General features: G+C 41.2%; 2 protein-coding genes across 2 annotated transcripts; one reads left to right on the top strand and one right to left on the bottom strand.

Moving 5' to 3' along the window:
• Positions 1-219: 219 nt before the first annotated feature.
• On the top strand, positions 220-14,839 carry LOC109903637 (uncharacterized). The gene is made up of 8 exons (XM_020500468.2): positions 220-986; positions 3,986-4,188; positions 6,341-6,445; positions 6,528-6,620; positions 6,890-7,000; positions 7,142-7,265; positions 7,796-9,283; positions 9,391-14,839. Exons 1-8 carry the CDS (start codon positions 647-649, stop codon positions 11,277-11,279), a joined length of 4,353 nt encoding a protein of 1,450 aa, XP_020356057.1. The 5' UTR covers positions 220-646; the 3' UTR covers positions 11,280-14,839.
• A 1,545-nt stretch (positions 14,840-16,384) lies between these two features.
• LOC109903670 (vesicle-associated membrane protein 2-like) lies at positions 16,385-22,827 on the bottom strand. The gene is made up of 5 exons (XM_020500534.2): positions 22,544-22,827; positions 21,391-21,508; positions 19,626-19,784; positions 17,003-17,054; positions 16,385-16,781 (listed from the first exon to the last, which is right to left on the bottom strand). Coding segments are annotated over exons 1-5 (348 nt in total). The 5' UTR covers positions 22,546-22,827; the 3' UTR covers positions 16,385-16,764.
• Between the last annotated feature and the right edge of the window lie 490 nt (positions 22,828-23,317).

Here is a 23,317-nt window from a genome sequence, read left to right as displayed (position 1 = left end):
GTCACTGTGAGGACATGTAGATGTATTTATTAATAAAGCTGTTGACTGATGTGCTTAACTCTTCAACGCCATCATGTATCCCGGAACATATTCCAGTCTGTGCTTGCGAAACAGTCCTCTAATTTAGCTTTTTTGTTGCATCAGACCACTTCCGCATTGAGGTCGTAACTGGTACTTCCTGTTGAAGTTTTTGCTTGTAAGCGTTTATCAAATTTGCCAGATGGAGGACGAGCTTTGTATTCTTCTCTCTATGTGGAGTAAAATTGATCTAGAGTTTTTTTCCGCTTATGATAAAATTTAACTCAGTGTGCAGACATTGATGCCATCTTCTGGACTATTTTACTGATACATTTTAATCAAACGTACTTCGGCAAGTTAGTTCGTATTACTTTTACTTTCTATTTATAACATATTTGGCAATATTCAGATTCACAGCACGACTGCAAAGAAGCCCATCTGGGAACGACCATATTTTCTTGTAGATGACGTCATGACGTCACGTCGAAGTAGCCAGCCAAAGAGGGAGTAGTCCACCACTTTGTTTTGTCGACCAAAGCTTTTGGACTTAGCTACTAACACTAATATTAACCTTGTATTATCTAGTTTACTAGTTGCTGTAGACTACTATCAAAATACTAGATCGACAATGTCATTGGCAGACGATGTCGGATGGACATGGTCCGCGGATGAGACAAAGGCGCTGATCTCGGTATGGTCAGACGAGCAGATTCTTCTGAAGATGGAGCAAACGTACAGAAACAAACATGTTTACAGCGAAATTTCGGAGCGGCTAAAAGACCTTGGTGTCAAACGGACGTGGAAGCAGTGCCAAAACAAGATTAAGGCCTTGAAGTGGAGATACAGAGAAACACTGAGAAACCCAAGCAGTAGCCGACCGTGTCCGTTCTTTTCTGAACTGCACGAATTTCTCGCCGCCATGCCTGACATGCCTGAGTCCAAGGAAACTGACGAGGAGGAAGATAATGGTAAGAAAATCAGGTTACATTAATAGTGTTCAGTGTCAGACTTGACAATAGTTTTTAAAACTAAATGGATAGCCAATTATTTAAAAAGCAATGTGGCGCGATATTAATTTCTAGAATTCGCAGCCCAATTCTGATATTTCTTTCAGTGGACCAATCATAACAAGCTCAAATATATATATATATTGATGTGTAAAGATCTGATGTTAATGGCCAAAATACCAATTAGTGGAAAATATATATAAAAATTGGGCTGCCTGTGTAAACCCTGTCACACAGCTCAACATAATAATCTTCAAGAGTTTAAGGCTATGTTTAGACAGGTAGCACAGTTATATTTTTCCCACAAATTGGTGTTGACCAATCACTTCAGATCTTTTTACATCAGATCTTTTTAAGAGCTGATCTGATTAGCTAATTTTCACCAATTAGTGAAAAAAACATCTGTATTGGGCTGTTTGTAAAGAATGTAACCTGTCCCCAGGCTTAATTGGTATCACATATAGGTTCGATATGGCAAGATGGCGCCGACAGACATGGCAGCTCTGCTTCTAGCTCCTAAGCAACTTTGCAGATTTGATTTGTTGAGCGGCTGGTGGGCAAGATTAGTTAGAATGGAAATTCGTCCTCTGTCTTTCCCAAAACCCCAGACACACACACATTGAGAGGCACAGTGTGCATGCAGCAACCCTGGGTGGATTAAGTGCCTTGCTCAAAAACACAACAGCAGGGCCCGGTTGGAAAACGTACCTCAATGCAGGGATGGGATGTACTCCAAATTGAACCTAGATCCAAACTGATACGTTGAAGATTTAAATACTGCTAGTATTTTATGAAAAACTGCCCTTTTCGTCCTCATGCTAGCTAGCAGTAGTCACTGAAACCATTTTGGAATGGCATTGTCAGCCAATCAAATCAAATTTTATTTGTTACATACACATGGTTAGCAGATGTTAATGCGAGTGTAGCGAAATGCTTGTGCTTCTAGTTCCGACAATGCAGTAATAACCAACAAGTAATCTAACTAACAATTCCAAAACTACTGTCTTATACACACAAGTGTAAGGGGATAAGGAATATGTACATAAAGATATATGAATGAGTGATGGTACAGAGTGATGGTACATGTTGATCAGCTCCTTTGTTGATCAACATGACGTGCCATTCCTAAATGGCTGGTGTGGCTACTGCTAGCTAGCATTAGCATTGGGGCGGCAGGGTAGCCTAGTGGTTAGAGCGTTGGACTAGTAACCGGTAGGTTGCAAGTTCAAACCCCGGAGCTGACAAGGTACAAATCTGTCGTTCTGCCCCTGAACAGGCAGTTAACCCACTGTTCGGTTACTAGTTCAACACTCTAACCACTAGGCTACCCTGACCTAAATGCAGCAGCAGCAGCACACAGGAATATAACGTCTAACCCTGGCAATTTGACTAAACTCATGGGTACACTCGCAATGTTTTCGGGTGAGTTCATAAATCCAGATTCAGAGCGTTTCGCTGAAGCACCAAAGCTACCTGGCTAAAGTTGGCTCGCTTACTACTTTCAGACATAAGAGGTGGTCACTCTGACCATTTTACTTGCTCTAGCAGAGCTGGTTGAGCTGTTTTCATGTTATCTAGAGCATTGGTGACTAACTGTGCTGCTGGCAACAATTTAATTGTTTTTTTGCAGACGTTTACTGACACCGGTCATGTTCAATGGTTGTTGCACATTTGTAAATTCATCCGTTATTCTGCACACTGAAATCGAAGTAGATGGCCAAAGTGATTTTACCAACGCACCCTTAAAATCACATGTACAATTGCAGTGAAAAATGCCTTTCTTGTATGCTCTAACCCCAACAATGCAGTAATCATAACAATGTAATACAAAAAAAAGCAAGCTCGAACAAAACACGTGAGATATAGAAATAAGAACATGATAAAGTAAGCATACTATATACAGGGTCAGTTCCAGTACCATATTTACAATGTGAAGGGATACTGCATCGATAGAGGTAGATAGAGGGGTAAGGTAGGCATCAGGATATATGATTAACATAGTAGCAGCAGCTTATATGATGATAGTCAGTATAAATGTGTGTGTGCAAGTGATCGAGTGTTTGTATGTAGAATGTTCATTCAAATTATGTTAACTAATGTGGCTCATGCAATGGACTGTACTTAATTTTTTTGTAATGTCAGTTGAGTTGAATCCAAAAATCACAGCACATATTTCACTTCCTGCTTTGCAATGGCCGCCAGTCCACCAGTCCACCATCATTGAATTGAATGGAGACGTCCATTGTATTTCTATGGCAGCACATGCAGTCAGGAGCGGAGGCGAGGACAAAATATGGGTCAATGTTTTTTGAACCATTATCATGGTGACCTCGGTCATTTGGCTGTCCAATTACAATCATCCAAAATTCCATGACAGTCACAGCCCTAATTGGATTAAATGTTGGGTATTTCAAAAGTGAAAAATAAGATTCTCATCCTCCGAATACGGATTTGGTAATCCAGTCTGACCTTTAATCAGGATTAGGTTAGGTTGGTTTTAATGCAGAAAATCCATATAATCTTGATCTCACTGGAAGGGTGGATTCAGGATGGATTTAGAAAGTAGAAAGGCACTACTGTGATATTTCTTGGTAATTAAGGTGGGGAGGCTTAAAAACCTTTCTTACATCTGAAAACCAAAGCTTCATTATGTTAAATTTATTGCAGTATAGGTCAGTTGTTATATTGAGAAGTGTCAAATAAATGCATGTAGGCTACTTATAAGTAAAATCCAGGCTTTATTATTTGTAATGTAGTTAACTCATTTCTGTTTCATTATGCCAGTGTAGAAGTAGGAACATAACCTGTCCACTAGATGGCTAGCCACTAGGCTACTGCCACCCACATTTAGCTACGCAGCAACAAAACCACTCCATGACGTGTAAAATCTGATCATCTGTATATGGCAATCGCAATAAAAGATGGCCTGGAACGTCACCAAATGTTTTCTTTCCAACCAGGTCTTCCTCTTCCTCTGTCGTCTCTGCGCCTTTTGGTTCCTCCACTGCGGCTGGTGTCGGCAGCTCTATGGCAAGTTGTTCAGCGGAGAGACACAATGGACTACGGGTTGGTGGAGGAGTTTGCCACCACTGTGTTGGAGATGATTCCTGATCTGATGAGTTACAGAGAGAAAGTCCAACTCATCATGGGGCTGCGAGCGCAGGTGAGAGATGGAGGGGTGTGACTGAAGTAGAACGTAGGGTGACATTTGTGTGCATGCAGGGCTCCCTTGAGAAAGAGACCTTGAGCTCAATGGGACTCCTGGTTAAAATAAAGGTAAAAATAAAACAAATCCGGTAACACTTTACTATAAGGTTCCACTTGTAAAGGGGTTATAATTATGTTATTAACATTTCATCATTTGTAAATGCATTATAAATCATGAACAAATAGTTATATCGCATTGGTCAAAATAGTGCATTAACTGGTCTGTGTTTGCCAAATAGTGAGCCAATATTTAAATCCAGTTATTAACAATGTTTAAATGCACTTAAAACATCCCTTTAAGATGAATTCTTATGTGCCATCATACAACCTTCTATTCAATAGTTGCACAGTTGGAACAGTTAGTTATTTGCATTGGTGCTCTGTCCCAGGAACAGAAGAGGTTGTTTTTCATGATGTCTTGACCCACATTTGAAACCGTGGCCAAATTTACATTCAGGACATTATTCAATCATCATTCCCAACATATTACCGCTTACCAGATTATATCAATACACTTACCACTTCTCTGTGATAGTCCAAGTATGGGGAATGTTCTGGTGTGAAATGGTAACCGTAATACTTTTGTTTGGTGAAACAGTGGAGGTATCTTCACACAATGCTTAATGTTTTTGATCTTCATACCCACCATTCATTGACTGAACAAGTTTAGTGTCATCTTCTGTCATGTACGGTACCAGTCAAACGTTTGGACACACCTACTCATTCCAGGGTTTTTCTTTATTTTTTCTATTTTCTACTTTGTAGAATAATAGTAAAGACATGAAAACTATGAAATAACACATATGGAATCATGTAGTAACCGCAACCAGCTTCAGGAAAATGCATTTCAATTAACAGGTGTGCCTTGTTAATTTGTGGAATTTCTTTCCGAAGTAATCAACGGGATTTCTGTATCCAAAATTGAAACAAATTGTAGAGAATGTACACTCTTTTTTTCTTCTTCTTCTTGTGAACGTTTCTTTCACGCAATCTCTTCTTTCTGGCCTTTGCACACTTTTCATAGCCATGTCCATCCTGATTCTTCACCACGCACTATGCGTCACATTATGGGTGCGTTTGTAAATTCACTCTGGAGTGCCAGGGAGAGCTCAGAGTGCTCTCTGGGCGTTTTGTAAATTGCCCGTTTATAAATTTGGAGCGTTTTGCTCTCGTAGCGTTTCGAACACACACTGGTCGCTCTGGCCTAGGAGTAGGGTTGATCCAAGAGTTGTGACCTCACAAAGGCAGTCAAGCTAACTGGCTAACGTTAGCTAGCTTGCTAGCTACTTCCAGACATAAATGAGAGAACACCTCACTGGCCATTTTACTTGCCCTATCAGAGCTGGTTAAGCTGTTTTCATGTTATCCAGAGCGTTGGTAACTGTGCTGCTGGCAACAATTTAATCAAGCTTTTCCCCCCCAATGTTTACTGACACCGGCCATATTCAACAGGTGTCGAGCGTTTGGTAAATTCATCAGTTATTCTGCCCTCTGGCACACAGACGAGAGTGCTCTGAAATCGGGGAGATAGCCAGAGTGAATTTACAAACCTGCCCTATGTCTGTGTCAACATGTAATTCTGGGCACGTTCCAGGTCATCTTTATTTCAAACACGTTTCACAGATGTGCACATCTCACAAAGTCTTGGGAATTTCTCCGAAACCAGCAAACCACACCAATAATATGGCTTGAGTTCTTCAGAGGAGGCGTTCATCCCTGGAATAAATAAGTGTAACAATTAATCATCAAGCTTTCAAATGTGGGGCTATTGGTCTGAAAACAAACCATATGGGTAATGTATTAGGAATGAGGATTCAGTAATGTCCTTGGTGTAAATTTGATCAGGGTTTCAAAGGTAGGTCAAGACACATTATGAAAACCCACCTCTTCTGTTCCTGGGACAGAGAAACAATGCAATGAGAAAATAACTATTTACCTATGCAACCATTGAAAATAAGGTTGCATGATGATACGTAAAGGTTCAATATTATATGATATTATAGCATTTACATACTGTCTAACACTTACTGTAACATTCTTCTACCATACTCACTGCCGGATTGGTTTGCATCTAAAATGCCTCAGTGTTACCTGTTTGTTGTTGACAGCTGGTTCTGGAGTTGTGTCGCTCTGATTGTTCAGCCGACCCGGAGACCATCCAGCCACACCTGAGCAGGATGAGGACCTGCATCATCACTCATAGAGAAAAGGAGGTGAGTGCCACTCAAGTGATCAAGCCTTGTAGCTCTGTTGGCTAGGTTAATTTACTAACTGTGTTGTGTATACTTGCTGTAGATAGATACAGAGGTGGAGGCATCGGAATCAAACTTCTTGGAACTCGTCCAAACTCTTCTAGATGACCCAATTGAGAGGGAACACTTCTTCCAGGTTGGTGTGAGAGCAATGTTTCTGCTAAACAGACATTTAAATCAAAGAGGTAAACTGTACAGCAGTGTGTGCACAATCTGTTCCACATCTTATTCCATCGAAGTCCTTGTTACTGGCTTAGTCAGTAATGTTGAACCCCAACCTGCATTAGCTAATATTGAGTAGACTTGTATAGCCATTAATGATGTCAATAGGATGCCTCACACTCAATTAAGGCATTTGTTTAATCTGTTATACACCACTCAGATGCACTTTAATGTTTCTTCTAGGATGTTTTTCCAGACGAATTCGGGCCCAGGTATGACGCAGCACTGCAGACTCTGATGTGGGAGTTCCTCATCAGGCTGGAGAAGTTGCTTCCAACGCCAACCTTTCAACAGGTAGATGCAATTTGGGAAGAGCCAATCGTGGCAACCTTGGCCGATTTTTGAGTTGTTATATTGCGGAGTCTACCATACCTTACTTTTGTCATTTGGTCAATTTTAATTTGTTGCTCATTTTAAACCACCTCCCCTTCACAGACTGTATCATGGCTCAGACCTGCCCCCTCTGTGCTGAAGGAGTGTGCACATTCTGTGACTCAACCTCAGCCTTTGAAGACTCTTCTCCAGCACAACAGATGCCATGGCCATTTGTTCACTAATGGTAGGCTTTTTCCCAGCTCTGTTTTCATACAGTGGCAAATAAGTTTTTCATGACGTTTTTATATGTAAGGAGACTAACGGGCTGCAACACTGGACGTGTAACCGTTGTAGAGACGCTCCCATTTGTTTTGAAAGGAATCGTGGGCGTAAGCAGCGAGGGTTCTGGGGGGAATTTATGCTTTGTTTCTATTTTCAAGATATTGATTTGGTAAACATCTGAGGGATGGAGTTGGAAAAATGTAACCGCTCTCATACTCATAGACAAAGCTATGGATACAAGAACTGGCCGTCCATACCAAAATTATAGTTTTAACCATGATTTGAGGCTATAAAGTGAGGCTATAAAATTGAGTAAAACAAACCTACATTTTCATTTTGATGGGCTACGACAGTTGAACTAAGCTCATGAGGCATTTATAAGTTATATTCTTCAAGAACCATATTTCATCACAGCATATATCATTCAAATCCAAAAATGTATGTAGCCAATCACAGGCAGACTAAATATTAAATTTTTTCCCAATGTTTCAGCTCCGTCATCTGGTGCCGACGATCGTATCCTCTCTTCACTGTCTCACTCGCTCTCAGAGAGGATAGAAATGGACATTGATGAAGCACGCTCGCATAGCCAGTCTTTATCCACGTGTGCATCCAGAAAGGAAAGGGACACTTTGATAGAGCACGATAATGTAGAGAAGGAGCTAGGGATGAGTTTGGACACGGTTAAGAAGGCAGTGGAAATGGTGGATGGAAGAACAGAGGAATGGGGAGAGAACGACTATGAGGAGAGACTGCGACATGACTTGGCTTATGATGTTTTAAAGGTAGAGATTGTAGACGGAGAAGACATGTCCTCAACATCATCGATGACCGCAGACGACGTTGGATGGACCTGCTGGACACCCGAGGAGACAAAGTCACTTATCTCTATATGGTCGGACAAACAGATTCTTCATAAGATGGAGCAAAGCTATAGAAAAAAACATGTTTACAGTGAAATTTCAGAGTGTCTAAAGGAGCTTGGTATCAAAAAGACAACTAAGCAGTGCCACAATAAGATAAAAGCCTTGAAGTGGCGCTACAGAGAAACACTGAGGAACCCAAGTAGCCGACCGTGTCCGTTCTTTTCTAAACTGCACAATTTTCTTGCCGCGGTGCCTGATATGCCGGAGTCCAAGGAAACTGGCAAGGTTTCAGATGGAGGAGTTATGTCTTTGGATCGGGATAAAGGGCCTTCTTTGGCGGTCGAGTTGGCGCCTCAATGTGAGAAAATGGTTTCCAGGAAAGTGAAATGCAAGACACTCCCCGGAGAGCAAGCCAACGAGAAAAAAGAGGATGAAAAATGTTGCATCCCTCAAAGTGACAGCAAGATGAAAAGCCCCCCCAAAAAACATTGTCGCAAACAGATGGTTGAAGACGTGTCTTCGACAACCTCGGCAGACAATGACACACGGACCTGGACCCTGGAGGGGACGAAAGCACTGATCTCCGTGTGGTCAAACAAACAGGTTCTTCAGATGATGGAGCAAAGTTACCGGAAAAAACATGCGTACAGTGAAGTTTCCGAGCGGCTAAAGGTCATTGGCATCAAAAGGACGTGGAAGCAGTGCCAATCAAAGATGAAGCACATGAAGCACAGCTACAGACAAGCACTGAGGAACCCAAGCAGTAGTGGCCGAGCGACCTGTCCGTTCTTTTCTGAACTGCACACATTTCTCGCCAACATGCCTGATATGCCTGATTCCAAGGGAACTGGCAAGGTTTCAGATGGCGAAGTCGTATCTTCGGATCAGGATGAAGGGCCTTCTGTGGAGTTGGAGCATCTACACGAGAAAGGGGCTTCTAGAAAAGTGAAAGTCAAGGCACTCCCCAGAGAGCAAACAGAAGAGAGAAATGGGGATGAATGGGACGGCAGAATGAATATTGGAAGGAAACAACAGGTGGTTGAAGACGTGTCTGATTTAGAACTTCAGCCTGTAGTGCTGCTGACCCAACTTGATGACAACAGTCTCATGACAGGTGAGTAAAACATCATTAAAAAAAAGATATATATCCAAGGCTCAAGTTAGAGGTGAGAGTGACATCTGTAACCTTCTAACAATGGTACTTCTCTCTTCCAACACCAGTCGGTGCTCCAGGTCCTGTTTCCCATAACACAGAGCAGTCTCCTAAAAGAAGCAAGCGTGCCAAAATTTGCTCCTTATGTGGGAAGAGTTTTGTTGAAGCGAAGGATTTGACAACACACATGCGAACTCACACCGAGCAGAGCCCTCACCAGTGCACCCAGTGTGGGGAAGGCTTTGACCACCAGGACGACTTCCAAAAACATCAGCAGAATGAGTGTGAGGAGATGACGAAACGACAGGAGGTCAATGAGCGCCAGCATGGAAAGAATGACAGGATATCGGGACAGTCCAGTAATGCAAGTAGTGATCCCAAAACGTGCCACCTATGCCATAAGACTTTTGAGTTTCAATATATGTTGAGAAGTCATCTTATTATATTTCACAAAGGCAAACAATGTTTTAAGTGTCCTCTTTGTCTGAAGGGTTTTGCCTTCCTCCGTGATTTGAAGAAACACCAGAGTAACAAAAGAGGTTGTCCTACAAGTGAGTCCGTCAAAAAAAGGAAGGAGCTGAGATCAAAAAGCCCTCCTGCTCGCATCATTCCAGAACTTTCCTCAAACGCAAATTATTCCAAAACGTGCCCTGTATGCCATGCAACGTTTTCACAAACGTCTAGTTTGAAAAGCCACTTTCTTCACCATCACGCCCCAGACAAAAGCCGCTTTAAGTGTCCCAGTGCTTCGATGGCTTTTGTATCCCACAGTCAAAGGAAGAGACACCAGCAGAGCAAAAGAGGTTGTCGGTTAGAGAGAGTTTACAAACATGCGACTAAGCCAGCATGGTCACTGGCTCCAAGGGAAAATAAAAATGACATTCCTCAGCCTTCCAGTACAGCAACCCAGGAACCACCAATCTCTCAAGCCCCCACCACTACAGCACAGTCCTCTAATAAAAAGACAATTCCTAAAGCATGTCCTCTGTGCCAGAAGACTTTTAAATTTGAAGCTACAATGGTAAGGCACATTGCTTCTCACCAAAAGGAAAGTCTCAACAAGTGCCCTGACATCTTGAAGTGCACATTTTGTGATGAGATCTTTTCTCAGGGCATGGACCTGAAGAGCCACTACAGTCGTACTCATCAATTTACGGGACCGTTCCCCTGTCCTTCTTGTCAGAAGACTTTTGTTTCGTTAACTGAGCTGCGCTTGCATCAGAGAAATGAGTCCACTCCTTACCAGTGCTCAGTGTGCCAGCGATTATTCCGAACACAGTATACCCTGACTATTCACGAGCGAATTCACACAGGGGAGAAACCATTCCTCTGCGCTGAGTGTGGAAAGGGTTTCCGGAGTGAAAAACTACTGCAATCACACTCTAAGAGTCATGTCGAGGGAAAACCCCACGCTTGCTCCACTTGTGGGAAAAGGTTCCAGAGAAAAGAGCTATTGAAACAACACATGTTGCATCACACAGATGCTGCTTTCATCTGCCCAGACTGTGGGAAGAAGTTTTTTCAGTTGGTATGGTTAAGAAGGCATATGTTAATGCACACTGGCGAGAGACCGTTCCTCTGTGACCTCTGTGGAAAGGGTTTCAAATCTACGGCTGAATTGAGGATTCACACCCGGACACACACTGGAGAACGGCCATTCAAGTGTCCAGAATGTGGCAAAGGTTGTAGGCAGAAGAGTGAGCTGCAGGAGCATCTGCGGAGGCACACAGGGGAGCGGCCGTATCCGTGCACAGTGTGCGATAAACGCTTTTATGTCAGCAAAGATAGAAAACGACATATGCTCATCCATACTGGAGAGAAGCCGTTTAAATGTCAAGCATGTGGCATGGCTTTCAACCGTAAAGCACTTTTGAGGGTACACCAAAAAAACAAGTCGTGTTTATATAGCCACACAAGTCCCCTACATTACACTCCCCTACATTACACGTCATTGTAATGTTGAGGATTTGTGTGGGATTTGTGTGGGATTCATTACTTAGAAAAGTAATCTATTGTTAGGTTTAAGAAAATTCATCTTGTCAAGTTACAGTATGGTTGCATGGAATGTAGTATATTACATATCACTTGTTGCAATTGTTGTTATTCAGCACCATGGAGCTCCACTACAGGCCTACCTGTATCAGATGAGCAAAGCAACCCCTAAGGCGCTATCCAAGGTGCTGAATCCTTCATTCACAATTACAATTGATAGCCTGATACCCATCGGACTTGTGAATTTAATCTGATTAGATTAGATTAAATTAGATTAAATTAGATTTAGACTGCATCTGTTGTTGTTGTTATTGTTATTATTATTATTATTATTATTATATGTGTGAAATTATTTTCAATATAGTTTAGGTGTAGTTTCGATTGGCCGTTAGTCAACTGTCGGGTGACGGAAAGGCAGCGTGGGGAAAAAATAAATACATGTCCTCCTAAAAGTGCTTAGAACACACTCTTGATTGTTATATCGAAAATTCTAACGTCAGTCAGTGTGTTAAATAGACATTCAGGAAAAGTCGAGGACAGAGGAGGTATGACTTTATTACAGTGCATTTTGTGTAGGGTTCATATGACAAGGTTTGCATTCACGTTCAGCAGGTTAATGCGCCGGTTATTTGAAGTCATCCTTGTTGTCACTTGACAGCCTTTATTTAGTGGCTTTAATGTACATTTTGTTTCGTAAAGCTGCCTAAATGTATATGGCCAATAGGCCTATTCCTTTGTATATTAAAATAGAATGTTTGTTGTTATCAAACATTGGATTTATCAGACATTTTGATTGTTTACATGGACATTTTGTAAGAACACTTGGAAATATTGTTTAGGCATGTGCATCTTTTGTTTATTATCATAATGCCTATAGATTTCTCCTCTTTCACGCATTTCTGGAACTTAGGCTTCCAGCTTTTGTGCCTTTCTGCATGACCTCCAGATGCTATTTCAGATTTGATGTGGTGTTTCTGGATGAAGAGATCAATGCTTGCTGCATCGGACTAAAACGTTGTACTCTTTCTCTTCGATTAAGTAAAAGTAATGGGAGTATTTCCACAAGGAAAAGGATAAGTAGGGTAACAACACAGCTGCCATCTCTCTATCTTATCTAATAAATAAATATATATATATATATCTCAGCAAAAAAAGAAACATCCTCTTACTGTCAACTGTGTTTATTTTCAGCAAATTAACATGTGTAAATATTTGTATGAACATAAGATTCAAAAACTGAGACATAAACGGAACAATTTCCACAGACATGTGACTAACAGAAATTGAATAATGTGTCCCTGAACAAAGGGGGTCCAAATCAAAAGTAACAGTCACTATCTGGTGTGGCTATTAGCTGCATTAAGTACTGGAGTGCATGTCCTCATGGACTGCACCAGATTTGTGAGTTCTTGCTGTGAGATGTTACCACACTCTTCCACCGAAGCACCTGCAAGTTCCCGGACATTTCCGGGGGGTCCCAGACGTGCTCAATGGGATTGAGATCCAGGCTCTTCGCTGGCCATGGCAGAACACTGGCATTCCTGTCTTGCAGGAAATCATGCACAGAACGAGCAGTATTGCTGGTGGCATTGCCAAACCTGGCACCTACTGCCATACCGCAGGTTTTCAAGTCCGGAGACTGAGATGACCATGCAAAATGGCTTTCAAAGGCACTTCAATCTTTTGTCTTGCCCATTCACCCTCTGAATGGTACACATACACAACCCATGCCTCAATTATCTCGAGGCTTTAAAATCCTTCTTTAACCTGTCTCCTCCCCTTCATCTACACTGATTTGAAGTGGATTTAACAGGTGACATCAGTAAGGGATCATAGCATTCACCTGGTCAGCCTATTTCATGGGAAGAACATGTTTTGTACACTCAATGTATAACACGCTGAGAGATATAATGATGATGAAAGTAAAGGACTCGTTACTTGAAAAAAGCAACTATTACGATATTTGAAGATAACTCGTTATATTACTCTCAAAAGTAATATATTACTGTAACGCGTTACCTCCAACACTGGCCTCGATGAGCATTAGCTTGATGTTTTTATAGCATTAATGTCTTGTCTTTGTTGAAGGTAGCATTAATGTTCTTATTCTAAGATAAATCACTCTGCCAGGTGTTGAAAGGGTTTCCTGTCTGTGACCGTACTGGGCCTGCATTTCTTTTTGGGTTACCTAAATAAAAATGTAATAAAGGATTATTCTTCTTGTTATTGGGAGGTGGGGAATATGATTAAATGGTTTATAAGCATAGCCTATATCCTGTAAGCGTAGGGCGAACGGCTAGTATAATCGAGGCTCAGGAGAAATTAAAACTACACTGGGGTCTGAAATTGACGCCTTTTGATAAAGATGAGCAATAACGACTGTTTAAAATAAATCATTTAAATTCTGAGCTATAGCGTGCACATTTTCTTGTTGCAAAATTATATTTTATACTAATACAATTGCTCGGGTAAAGACATTTTGTATAACAAGTCATCTTTTTTTTCTCTCAAAGGTAGTGGTCAAAATGATTAACGCCCCTGTTTTCAATTCCTTTTCAATGCCTCACCTTGGGGGGGGGCAAAGGTGATTAGAAATTATGCAGTCAATTAAATTGATGGAATTAGAATGGAATGAATCTTATGGTGGTCCAAAGGTCAGCCATGTTGGTCAGGGAGTTGGTCAACTATGGTTTGCCAGTGCTGTGATAATATATTGTGTAAAACAATGTATGTGAAGAATTGATCTGCTCTGTATTATGTGTTAGCCAGACAGTTTTAGAGGAATGATTCTGTTAATTTATTTAACTGCCAATATGCCAAAATTATATTCAAACTATTCAGTCAATCCACAGCCATACACTGGCTGAAATCAGTTGATGATAGTACTTAGACAAGTTGTACTTTAACAAGTACTAATATTGTATTATAGCTTTCCAAGAAAACAGAATCTGAGACATCTATGGTCTGTTTTCATATTTTTGTTGGCTATTTATACAGAAAATGTGTATAAAAGCCATATAAACTGTATTTGTAATCATGACAATATTTGAGGTTGACCTTAATTCTGTTTAAATACACGTCTTATACATGACATGCCTTTTATTTTCCTGCATAAGTAAAAGCAGGAAATGCATCACCTATGCCTCTACTGCAGCGGTTCCTAAACTCGGTCCTCTGGACCCTAAGGGGGGCACATTTTTGTTTTTGCCTTAACACTTCACAGCTGATTCAAATGATCAAAGCTTGATGATTAGTTGACTATTTGAATCAGCTGTGTTGTGCAAGGGCAAAAACCAAAACCTGCACCCCTTGGGGTCCAGAGGACCGAGTTTGGGGAAACCCTGCTCTACCGCCATTCATTCTATTTAGACTGGTTTTGGATTTCTCCCTGACCAAGATGACTTCCATTTTGGCCCCATTGTGGAACTTTGATGGATTATGACAGTTCGCTGGTAATATAATATGATTTCTATGGATAGATTGTGAGTTCTATCTGCAATATTAAAGCTGATCTGCTTATTTGTGGATTTTGATGTGTGCTTGGGGTTATTGTCTTGCTGGAAGATCCACTTGTGGCCAAGTTTCAGCATCCTGGTAGAGGCTAAAATGACCTGTTACTGGGTGAGTTCATGATGCCGTTGAAGTTTTATCAAAACGACGGATTTCAGCACACAAAATAAAGCTTGCCATTACACAGGACAAACATTGGTATGAGGTAAGCATTAAGAAATTAATGTATTGTTTAGTGTTGTGGCTTTGCTGGCATTCATCATACTTTTTTTTTGTCCCACTAAGATTGACATGTCATATCAACTATTCGATGCAGTGGTGATTTTAGCATGTCAATCTTGGTGGGACCAAAAAAAAAGTGGGATGAATGCCAGCAAAGCCACAACACTAAACAATACATTAATTGCACTATAGCGGTGACAAACGGTACCCACAAACTGTTAGGGCCGACATAAAGCTGTCCCAACACCTTACCACTGCTACACCTGGCTATCAAAAAATACATAGCTGATATGGTTGACTTGCTTAAACAAATGTGGTTTATGCTGACAATTTGAGATGTACAAACTGGCATAAGGGGACAACAAGCAGGTAAGCGGCAATCTGTAATTTTGATTAAGACATTAATGAGCAAGCTAGGACGGACGTAGTCATTAAACTATTTGTTCAGCACTTTTGAAATGCATAGCAACCGAATTCAGAACATGGGCCGTTCTCCCTGTACACCAAGTCAGAACCATAATATAAATAAAGGGGGCATATACACTGACGATGAAATCTCTTACAAAATTTGATGATTACCTTTCTCAAAAACAGGTTATAGGCTACATGTGCACCACCAAGTCAGAACAGTAGGTGAAATTAAGAGGTGAAACTAGACCAAATTATTATGTTGAGGCACATGGGTTACTAACAGCTTACTACACAACATTCACTTAGTATTACTTTCTTAGCTACAGTATGCAGCAGCAGACATTTTTGGATTCACCTTGCGCTGTACTCACTTGAATAGGAAGGTGGCGCCGTGGTCCTTCATGGGCAAATTTTGTCAACAAAGTCTGGCGTTCTCTGGACTTATGGCGCTTTCAAGACAACTGGAAACTCGAGAGAAAAATTAAGGCTGAATCATGATGATGTCAGTGATCTTCAGGTCGTAGCTCAAGAAAAAGGCCCGAGTTATGAATTTACAATTCTGAGTTGGATGAACGTTCAAAACTTGTTTTCCTAGTTGTAGCTCGTTTATCCTGAACTGTCATCAATGCAAAGGGTGGCTATTTGAAGAATCTCAAACATATTTTGATTTGTTTAACACTTTTTTGGTTACTACATGATTTAGTATGTGTTATTTCATAGTTTTGACATCTTCACTATTAATCTACAATGTAGAAAATATTAAAAATAAAGAAAAACGCTTTTGACCGGTAGTGTATTAGAGAAGTCCATACAGTCCATAAATGTGATAAGCCCTTTGGGATAGCACATACATTGGACTTTGAAGGGAAAACACACTTACAAATGGGGGATGAAGAGAGACAAAAAAAGAGAGTTGGAGAAAGCGGCAACAGCAGAATAGAATAGATACTTTATTGCCAATTTTACAACAGACGTTTATCGATTTGCTGTCACAATACCAAACCTGACACACCAACACACACCCACAATGTCCGGAGCAGCACAGCGTCAGCCACAGAGCAGCGCCGCCAGGGCATTTGTAGGGGTTAAGTACCTTGCTCAAGGGCACAACGGCAGAGAGCGACTGTGAAGAAAGAAGAGGGTGAGGCACTGCGCCAACGTCTACAAGAGCATGGTGGTTTTGGATGGAAGGCATCGGTTAAGAAGAGAGGGATGAAGGAGAGGAGGAGTAGAGGGAATTGAGGGTGGATTTGGCTTCATTCTGGTATCTCGTCTTGCACTTGTTGTCCGTCCCTGAAGAGACCAGCTCAATAATAGAAATACACTGCAGGGGAGAAGATGAGAAAGAGACCATGTAAATATCACAGAGTAAACAGTTGTTTCCTACTTTGGACATCAGGCTACAGCAACACAAAATGACATGCGCATGTTGTTTCACAATTTCAGAAAACTGTCTAAACATTTTTCCCATGTGTTGTTTTGTGTGAGAATCGAGTGAAGCAGACTTCATCTGTAAGTGAAAATTTAGATATATATGGTACTTACAGAACACAACTCCAACACATATGACTCCCATGATTGCCATTATAATCATCATCTGAAAAAAAACACAATATAAAGCCTTCAAATATCCTGAAATATCAACCTTCAAATATATAAAACCACTTCCATATTCTCTCTAACACATTTCAATATTAAACCCGTTTTAATAGCAAATTCTTAATCTATTATTGTTTTTAATCTGGAGAGAGCTGAATCTAAAATCCATTCAACATTACTCTCTCATCATGATAGCTGTATCCTTGCTCTTTACATATACACTACCGTTCAAAAGTTTGGAGTCACTTAGAAATCTCCTTGTTTTTGAAAGAAAAGCACATTTTTTTGTCCTTTAAAATAACATAAAATTGATCCGAAATACAGTTTAAACATTGTTATTGTTGTAAATTACTATTGTTGCTGAAAACGGCAGATTTTTTAAATGGAATAACTATATAGGCGATCAGAGGCCCATTATCAAATGTATTTATATAGCCCTTCGTACATCAGCTGATATCTCAAAGTGCTGTACAGAAACCCAGCCTAAAACCCCAAAACAGCAAGCAATGCAGGTGTAGAAGCACGGTGGCTAGGAAAAACTCCCTAGAAAGGCCAAAACCTAGGAAGAAACCTAGAGAGGAACCAGGCTATGTGGGGTGGCCAGTCCTCTTCAATCAGCAACCATCACCCAGCGCTGGTCTCGGTAACAGCGGTTGATGGATATCAGTTGAAATGTCCCACGCCTGGAGCTGAGTGACTGATTTCCTTATATGAGCTGTAACTAAGTAAAATCTTTGAGATTGTTGCATGTTGCATTTATATTTTTGTTCAGTGTATATTGCTCTGTTGCTTCTCTCCCATCGTTATTTACAATGTACAGTAGATGCAAAAAGGGCTTTATAAATACATTTCATTGATTGATTGATAGATACCGATCATTAACAGATTAAACTGTCGTTCGTCACATAGGCTGGGATTCAAGCGAAGGCGCGCGTTATAAAACAGTGCACTGGAAATGGTCACGGATCCCTCTGGAACTTTCATTGTGCACACCTGGCCCCTATTCCCACTGATTGTATTGGTATATATGTGCCCTTTGTTCACCATGGTGCTGTCCATTATTTTTACCATGTCCGTTGGTCGTGTGAGTACCTGTGCGGTGCTTTTTGACTTTCGTGCCCTTGTGGATTGCACAGATGATTACGGGTCTCGTCCCGTTTGTTAATCATTGTGTGCTTGTGTTATTTATTCTAGGTATTTCGGTCTTTTCTTTGGGTTTCAACCTGTGTATACTTGTTTGTTTGGTCCTCATCCCCATGCCTTTACATGGCATGCTGTCATTTGGGTAATAAAACATTTAAAAAACTATTACGCATTCCTGCGCCTGTCTCCCGAATCATTCATACAAATAGCACTAATGTGATGCAGTAGTCACATGGATTATGTGCCAAGAGGGTGTAAGCATGACTATGACCTAAACAGACACACCTGGGTGATGTAGTTTATGCCTGTATGGCAAAGAATGATTCGATTTCAGAGAGTGAGGTTAGCCGTGATTAATATTATATTAGAGCCGGCTCTGTAGAGCATAAGAGGGGAAATAAATACAAATCAACTACGGGGCTGCAGATCAGATGACTGAGATTAGGAGAGAAACAAGTGGAGCGAGAGAGAGATCTGGAGGGAGGAATAGAGGAAGTATTAGAGTGAGAGGAAGAGAGGGATGAGCTGAAGGGGTTACATCACGAGTTGAGCCACAGCTGGGTTTTGGGTTTAATCTTGCATCACACTGTAATCCAGATTGGGATTTCTAACCCCTCCCCCTCAACGGACACACATGATTGGACTGGCAACGGGACAGCCATCTGTGCTCAAAAGCAGAGGCGGGGGGGGGGGGGGGGGGGGGGGTTGGGGGTTGGTTAAGGGTTTATAAATTCATGCTGTGAGAAAGATGGATTGAAGGATAGTTGGATAGAAGGATCTACATTTTTTTATATAGCAAGGGCTCTATTCAATCCATATCGCGGAAGTTCAGTGTGATTGAAATGTAAAGGCAATGTTCCTGCGTTAGCGGCTGCATTCGCGATGAAAAACGTTGCAATTGTCGGCTCAATCGGAAATTACATTCACATTTCTATTGTGCAATCTGCAACTCTTCAGCGATCCAGATTGAATACAGCCTTATGTGAGGTCACAGGAGAACAGAGCAAACAAAGGGCTAAAATGGTAGTTGTAAGTACGAAGAGTCACAGACTGGCAGAGTTATTCCTCCATGTACAGGGACATCATTGGTATAAATTGTCTGAGCACTGTGGAAATACCCCAACGCCTTGTCACAATATACAGCTAGTGTGTGACTGCCATGGTGTGGCGGCCTGCACTATGGAAGCCTAAGCATAAAACAGCAAACTCACTTTATAATTAAAGAGTGACCCGTATGAAGGTTGCATTACAAATGATTCCTGCTTGTGTGAAGAGTTGCCTGAGACCTGAAGACTTGTGTTAGCCCCGTGAGCTAAAGCCTAGGCTTTTACTAAGAGGGTTAACGCAGACATGTGGTGTGTAGGAGAACCGGATTTGAACCCAGTCGGTTACATATACACACAGACAGACAGACACACACGCAAACCTTGAGGTTTTTCCACCAGTACTTGTTCTTTAGCTTGGCAGCGCTGCTCTCAAACTGTGAGGCCCCGGCCTGCAAAGCATCGGCCCTGTCGTCCAGCTCCGACAGTCTCTGATCCCTCTCCAACACCTTGTCCACGTTCACACGCATGATGTCCACTACCTGTAGGGGACAGGAGTGGAATGGAGAGGACAGTCAACATTATATTCTTGTTCATGAAGAAACCTACAGGTAATTGCCAAAATAAAGGAAGGACCAACATAAAGTGTCTTAATAGGGCGTTGGGCCACCATGAGACAGAACAGCTTCAATGCACCTTGGAATAGATTCTACAAGTATCTGGAACTCTATTTGAAGGATGAGACACCATTTTCCCACGAGGAATTCCATAATTTGGTGTTTTGTTGATGGAAAACACTGTCTCAGGTGCCGCACCAGAATCTCCCTTAAGTGTTCAATTTGGGTTGAGAACTGATAACTGAGACGGCCATGGCATATGGTTTACATCGTTTTCATGCTCATCAAACCATTCAATGACCACTCATACCTTGTGGATGGGGGCATTGCCATCCTGTGTGGGTGTAGTCAAGGTAACCAAAATATTAGCCTGCCCAGCAATTTTATAATTTTATGCATGACCCTAAGCATGATGGGATTTTAATTTCTTAATTAACTCAGGAACCACACCTGTGTGTAAGCACCTGCTTTCAAAATACTTTGTATCCTTCACTTACTCAAGTGTTTCCATTATTTTGGCAGTTACCTATAAAACATCTGCAGTCGAGGCTAGCATTGCACCTAACAGTCGAGAAAACAATTCTTACTGAATAGAAATAATGTGAACTTTTGACTGCCAGTGTCACTAATGTACAGTAGACGGCGAGGAAGGGACAGAGTCGGCATTGCTCAATGAGAAGGTAATCAATCACGTCTTATCAGAATGTAAATATCAATGTCACTGTTACCCAATGGTCAAGGAATCAATTGACTGAGAAGAAATGATGTGAGCCTCCACTACAATTGTTGATGCCACAGGTGGTGAGGATAGTCAGCATTTCTGAATGAACGGTCAAGAAGTGAGTTATTTCAAAACTAGTGCACCAACATCCAACGAACAGGGGCGGCGTACAAACAATGCCATAGGAAAAATAAGAATACCTGCATAGCACAACACTGGTTGAATGATTCGGTATTTCATTAGGAAAGTGTTTACCTCTATGGGCCCTCTTCATCCTCATTATGAGTGATTGGAAAGGATGTGTACACCTCATACAGATGACCAGAGAATATTCTGTGATCAATGTTTATGCCCTTGTAAACTCTCACTGACTCATCCCTCTTTTCTTCAATCATTCTTCCTTTTTACGTACCACCGCCTCCCATCCCCGTGCCCATCTCCTCCACTTAGGACCCCGTCCTCCCATCATCCTCCCATCGTCCTCCCATCGTTCTTGAATTTGATTCTCTCAGGAACAATTTTCATCTTTCGTCACACAACAATAAAGAAAATGCAGTATCCTTCATCCCTTCATTCTTTCATCTCTTCTTTCCCCTGCCTTTATCCTTTCATCCTCCCCTCTATTCATCCCCATCATTATCGTTTCATCCCACCTTCCACACGGTCTTTATAATTGTTCACTTCACATATAAGTTTTCTGTACATTTTTTCGACAAATAAAGGTTGTTTACAGGGCTGCCTAAATGAGTAATCGCACTGACATATCAAAAGATCAACACTTCAAAAAGGGTACTCTTCTTTGAGTCTTACCTCGTCCACCTGTGCCTGCGTCTGCTGCAGTCGTCGGTTACTGGTGAGGTTGGGGGCTGGGGCTGGGGGGCCCCCTTCTCCCTCAGGGGCCCCCGGGGTTCCTGCGTCTGTGGTCGACCTGTGTAGAGAGAGGCATTAACTTACTAACAACAACAACTGCCAAAACTGCACCAAAACTGGTAAGGAAAATGAATGATAAAAGTATGTATTATGTATTATTTGTGTACCTGTTTGAAATGTTATTGCATTGTCAGGAGCTAGTAACATAAGCATTTCCCTGCACCCGCATAGACTTTGATTTGATTTTGATTTTGATTTGATCTTGCTAAGCCATACAGCATAGTAAGTAGGCAATACTAGCAATGGTGTCTAAGTGAAGAATAACTTGAACTGCTGAAATAGCCCTCTTCAAACACTAAGGACTAATAACCACACAGACTGAATGAATGCGAAATATATCGGCTATGGTAGAAAATGATACATGTGATGTTTAAACTAGAAAAGCCAATCATAGAGGCCTGTTCTCTCATCATGTCTGAGCCACATCCTGAGCAAACAACCACTCTGATTTGATTTGGTACAGAGTCTGTATTAGACAGGCTTGATTTCCACTAGCAAAATGGAGAGAGATTAGAGGGGAAAAAAACGTGAAGGCTGCTCTTTTAAAAAAATGGATGAATTTTGCTCCAGATTAACAAACCAGGCAAGGTGCTGTACGCTAATTATTGAGTAGATAACAACAACAAAAACAACTAAAAATTATATATATATATTTTAAATATTACAACAGCTAGCTTCATAAAGAAGATGGATGATGAATATTGACTGAGTCATTGTGAAGGAGTCATTCTACTATTGATATTGTGAGACTGAGAGACATGTAGCCTAATATTAATTTGCAATGGGCCTACTTTCTGTGATATATTTTACGTTTGGGTAAACTATTCGAATCCTAAAATGAATATATAATAGCAATGAACTATTTCAACAGATGTTTAGTCTTAGCAGTAAAACAATCCATAATTGCAATTAGTTGACACAACAATACAATTACTCTAACATCCTTAAATAGGTATTCACAACGCTGTAGTCTATATCTCTATCGGACACATATCATATACATTTAGCTGAACTAAAAAACACATTTACTCACATGTCGATGGTAGCTGCTTTATAATAATCCGCGGTCAAGGGGGAGTAGGGAGTGGGGGCACAAAAAGACAGAGAGAGATACACTATAGCTACAGTATATTTGAGAAAGTAGTACTATCCACAGGCACGGGAACGATTGTTTCAATACTCCGAAGAAATCCAGCCGGTTTCTGTCACTTTTGTCCAATTTCTAACAAACTGCGAGCCGACGCCTGTGGAAAATGTCGACGCGTCTTTGACGCACAAACTCGCAGTCTGTACACAGCGGTAGATATAACGGTCCCAAATCGATGGTTGTAAAAAAATATTCTGTATATTTTCATATATATTATTTTTTACAACCATATGCAGTACCAGTCAAACGTTTGGACACACCTACTCATTCAAGGGTTTTTCTTTATTTTTACTATTTTCTACATTATAGAATAGTAGTGACCACATCACAATAATGAAATAACACATATGGAATCATGTACTAACCAAAAAAGCGTTCAAAGTTCAAAGTTGCCATCATTTGCCTTGGTGACAGCTTTGCACACACTTGAAATTCTCTCAACCAGCTTCATGAGGTAGTCACCTGGAATGCTTTACCAACAGACTTGAAGGAGTTCCCACATATGCTGAGCACTTGTTGGCTGCTTTTCCTTCACTTTGCGGTCCAACTAATCCCAAACCATCTCAATTGGGTTGAGATTGGGTTATTGTGGAGGCCAGGTTAGCTGATGCAGCACTCCATCACTCCCCGTCAAATAGCCCTTACACAGCCCACAGGTGT

This window comes from Oncorhynchus kisutch, linkage group LG14 (genome assembly GCF_002021735.2).
Source record: "Oncorhynchus kisutch isolate 150728-3 linkage group LG14, Okis_V2, whole genome shotgun sequence".
NCBI classification, from domain to species: Eukaryota; Metazoa; Chordata; class Actinopteri; order Salmoniformes; family Salmonidae; genus Oncorhynchus; species Oncorhynchus kisutch.
Note: the sequence above shows the minus strand (reverse complement) of the source record. Positions and strands in the feature narration are given on the sequence as shown.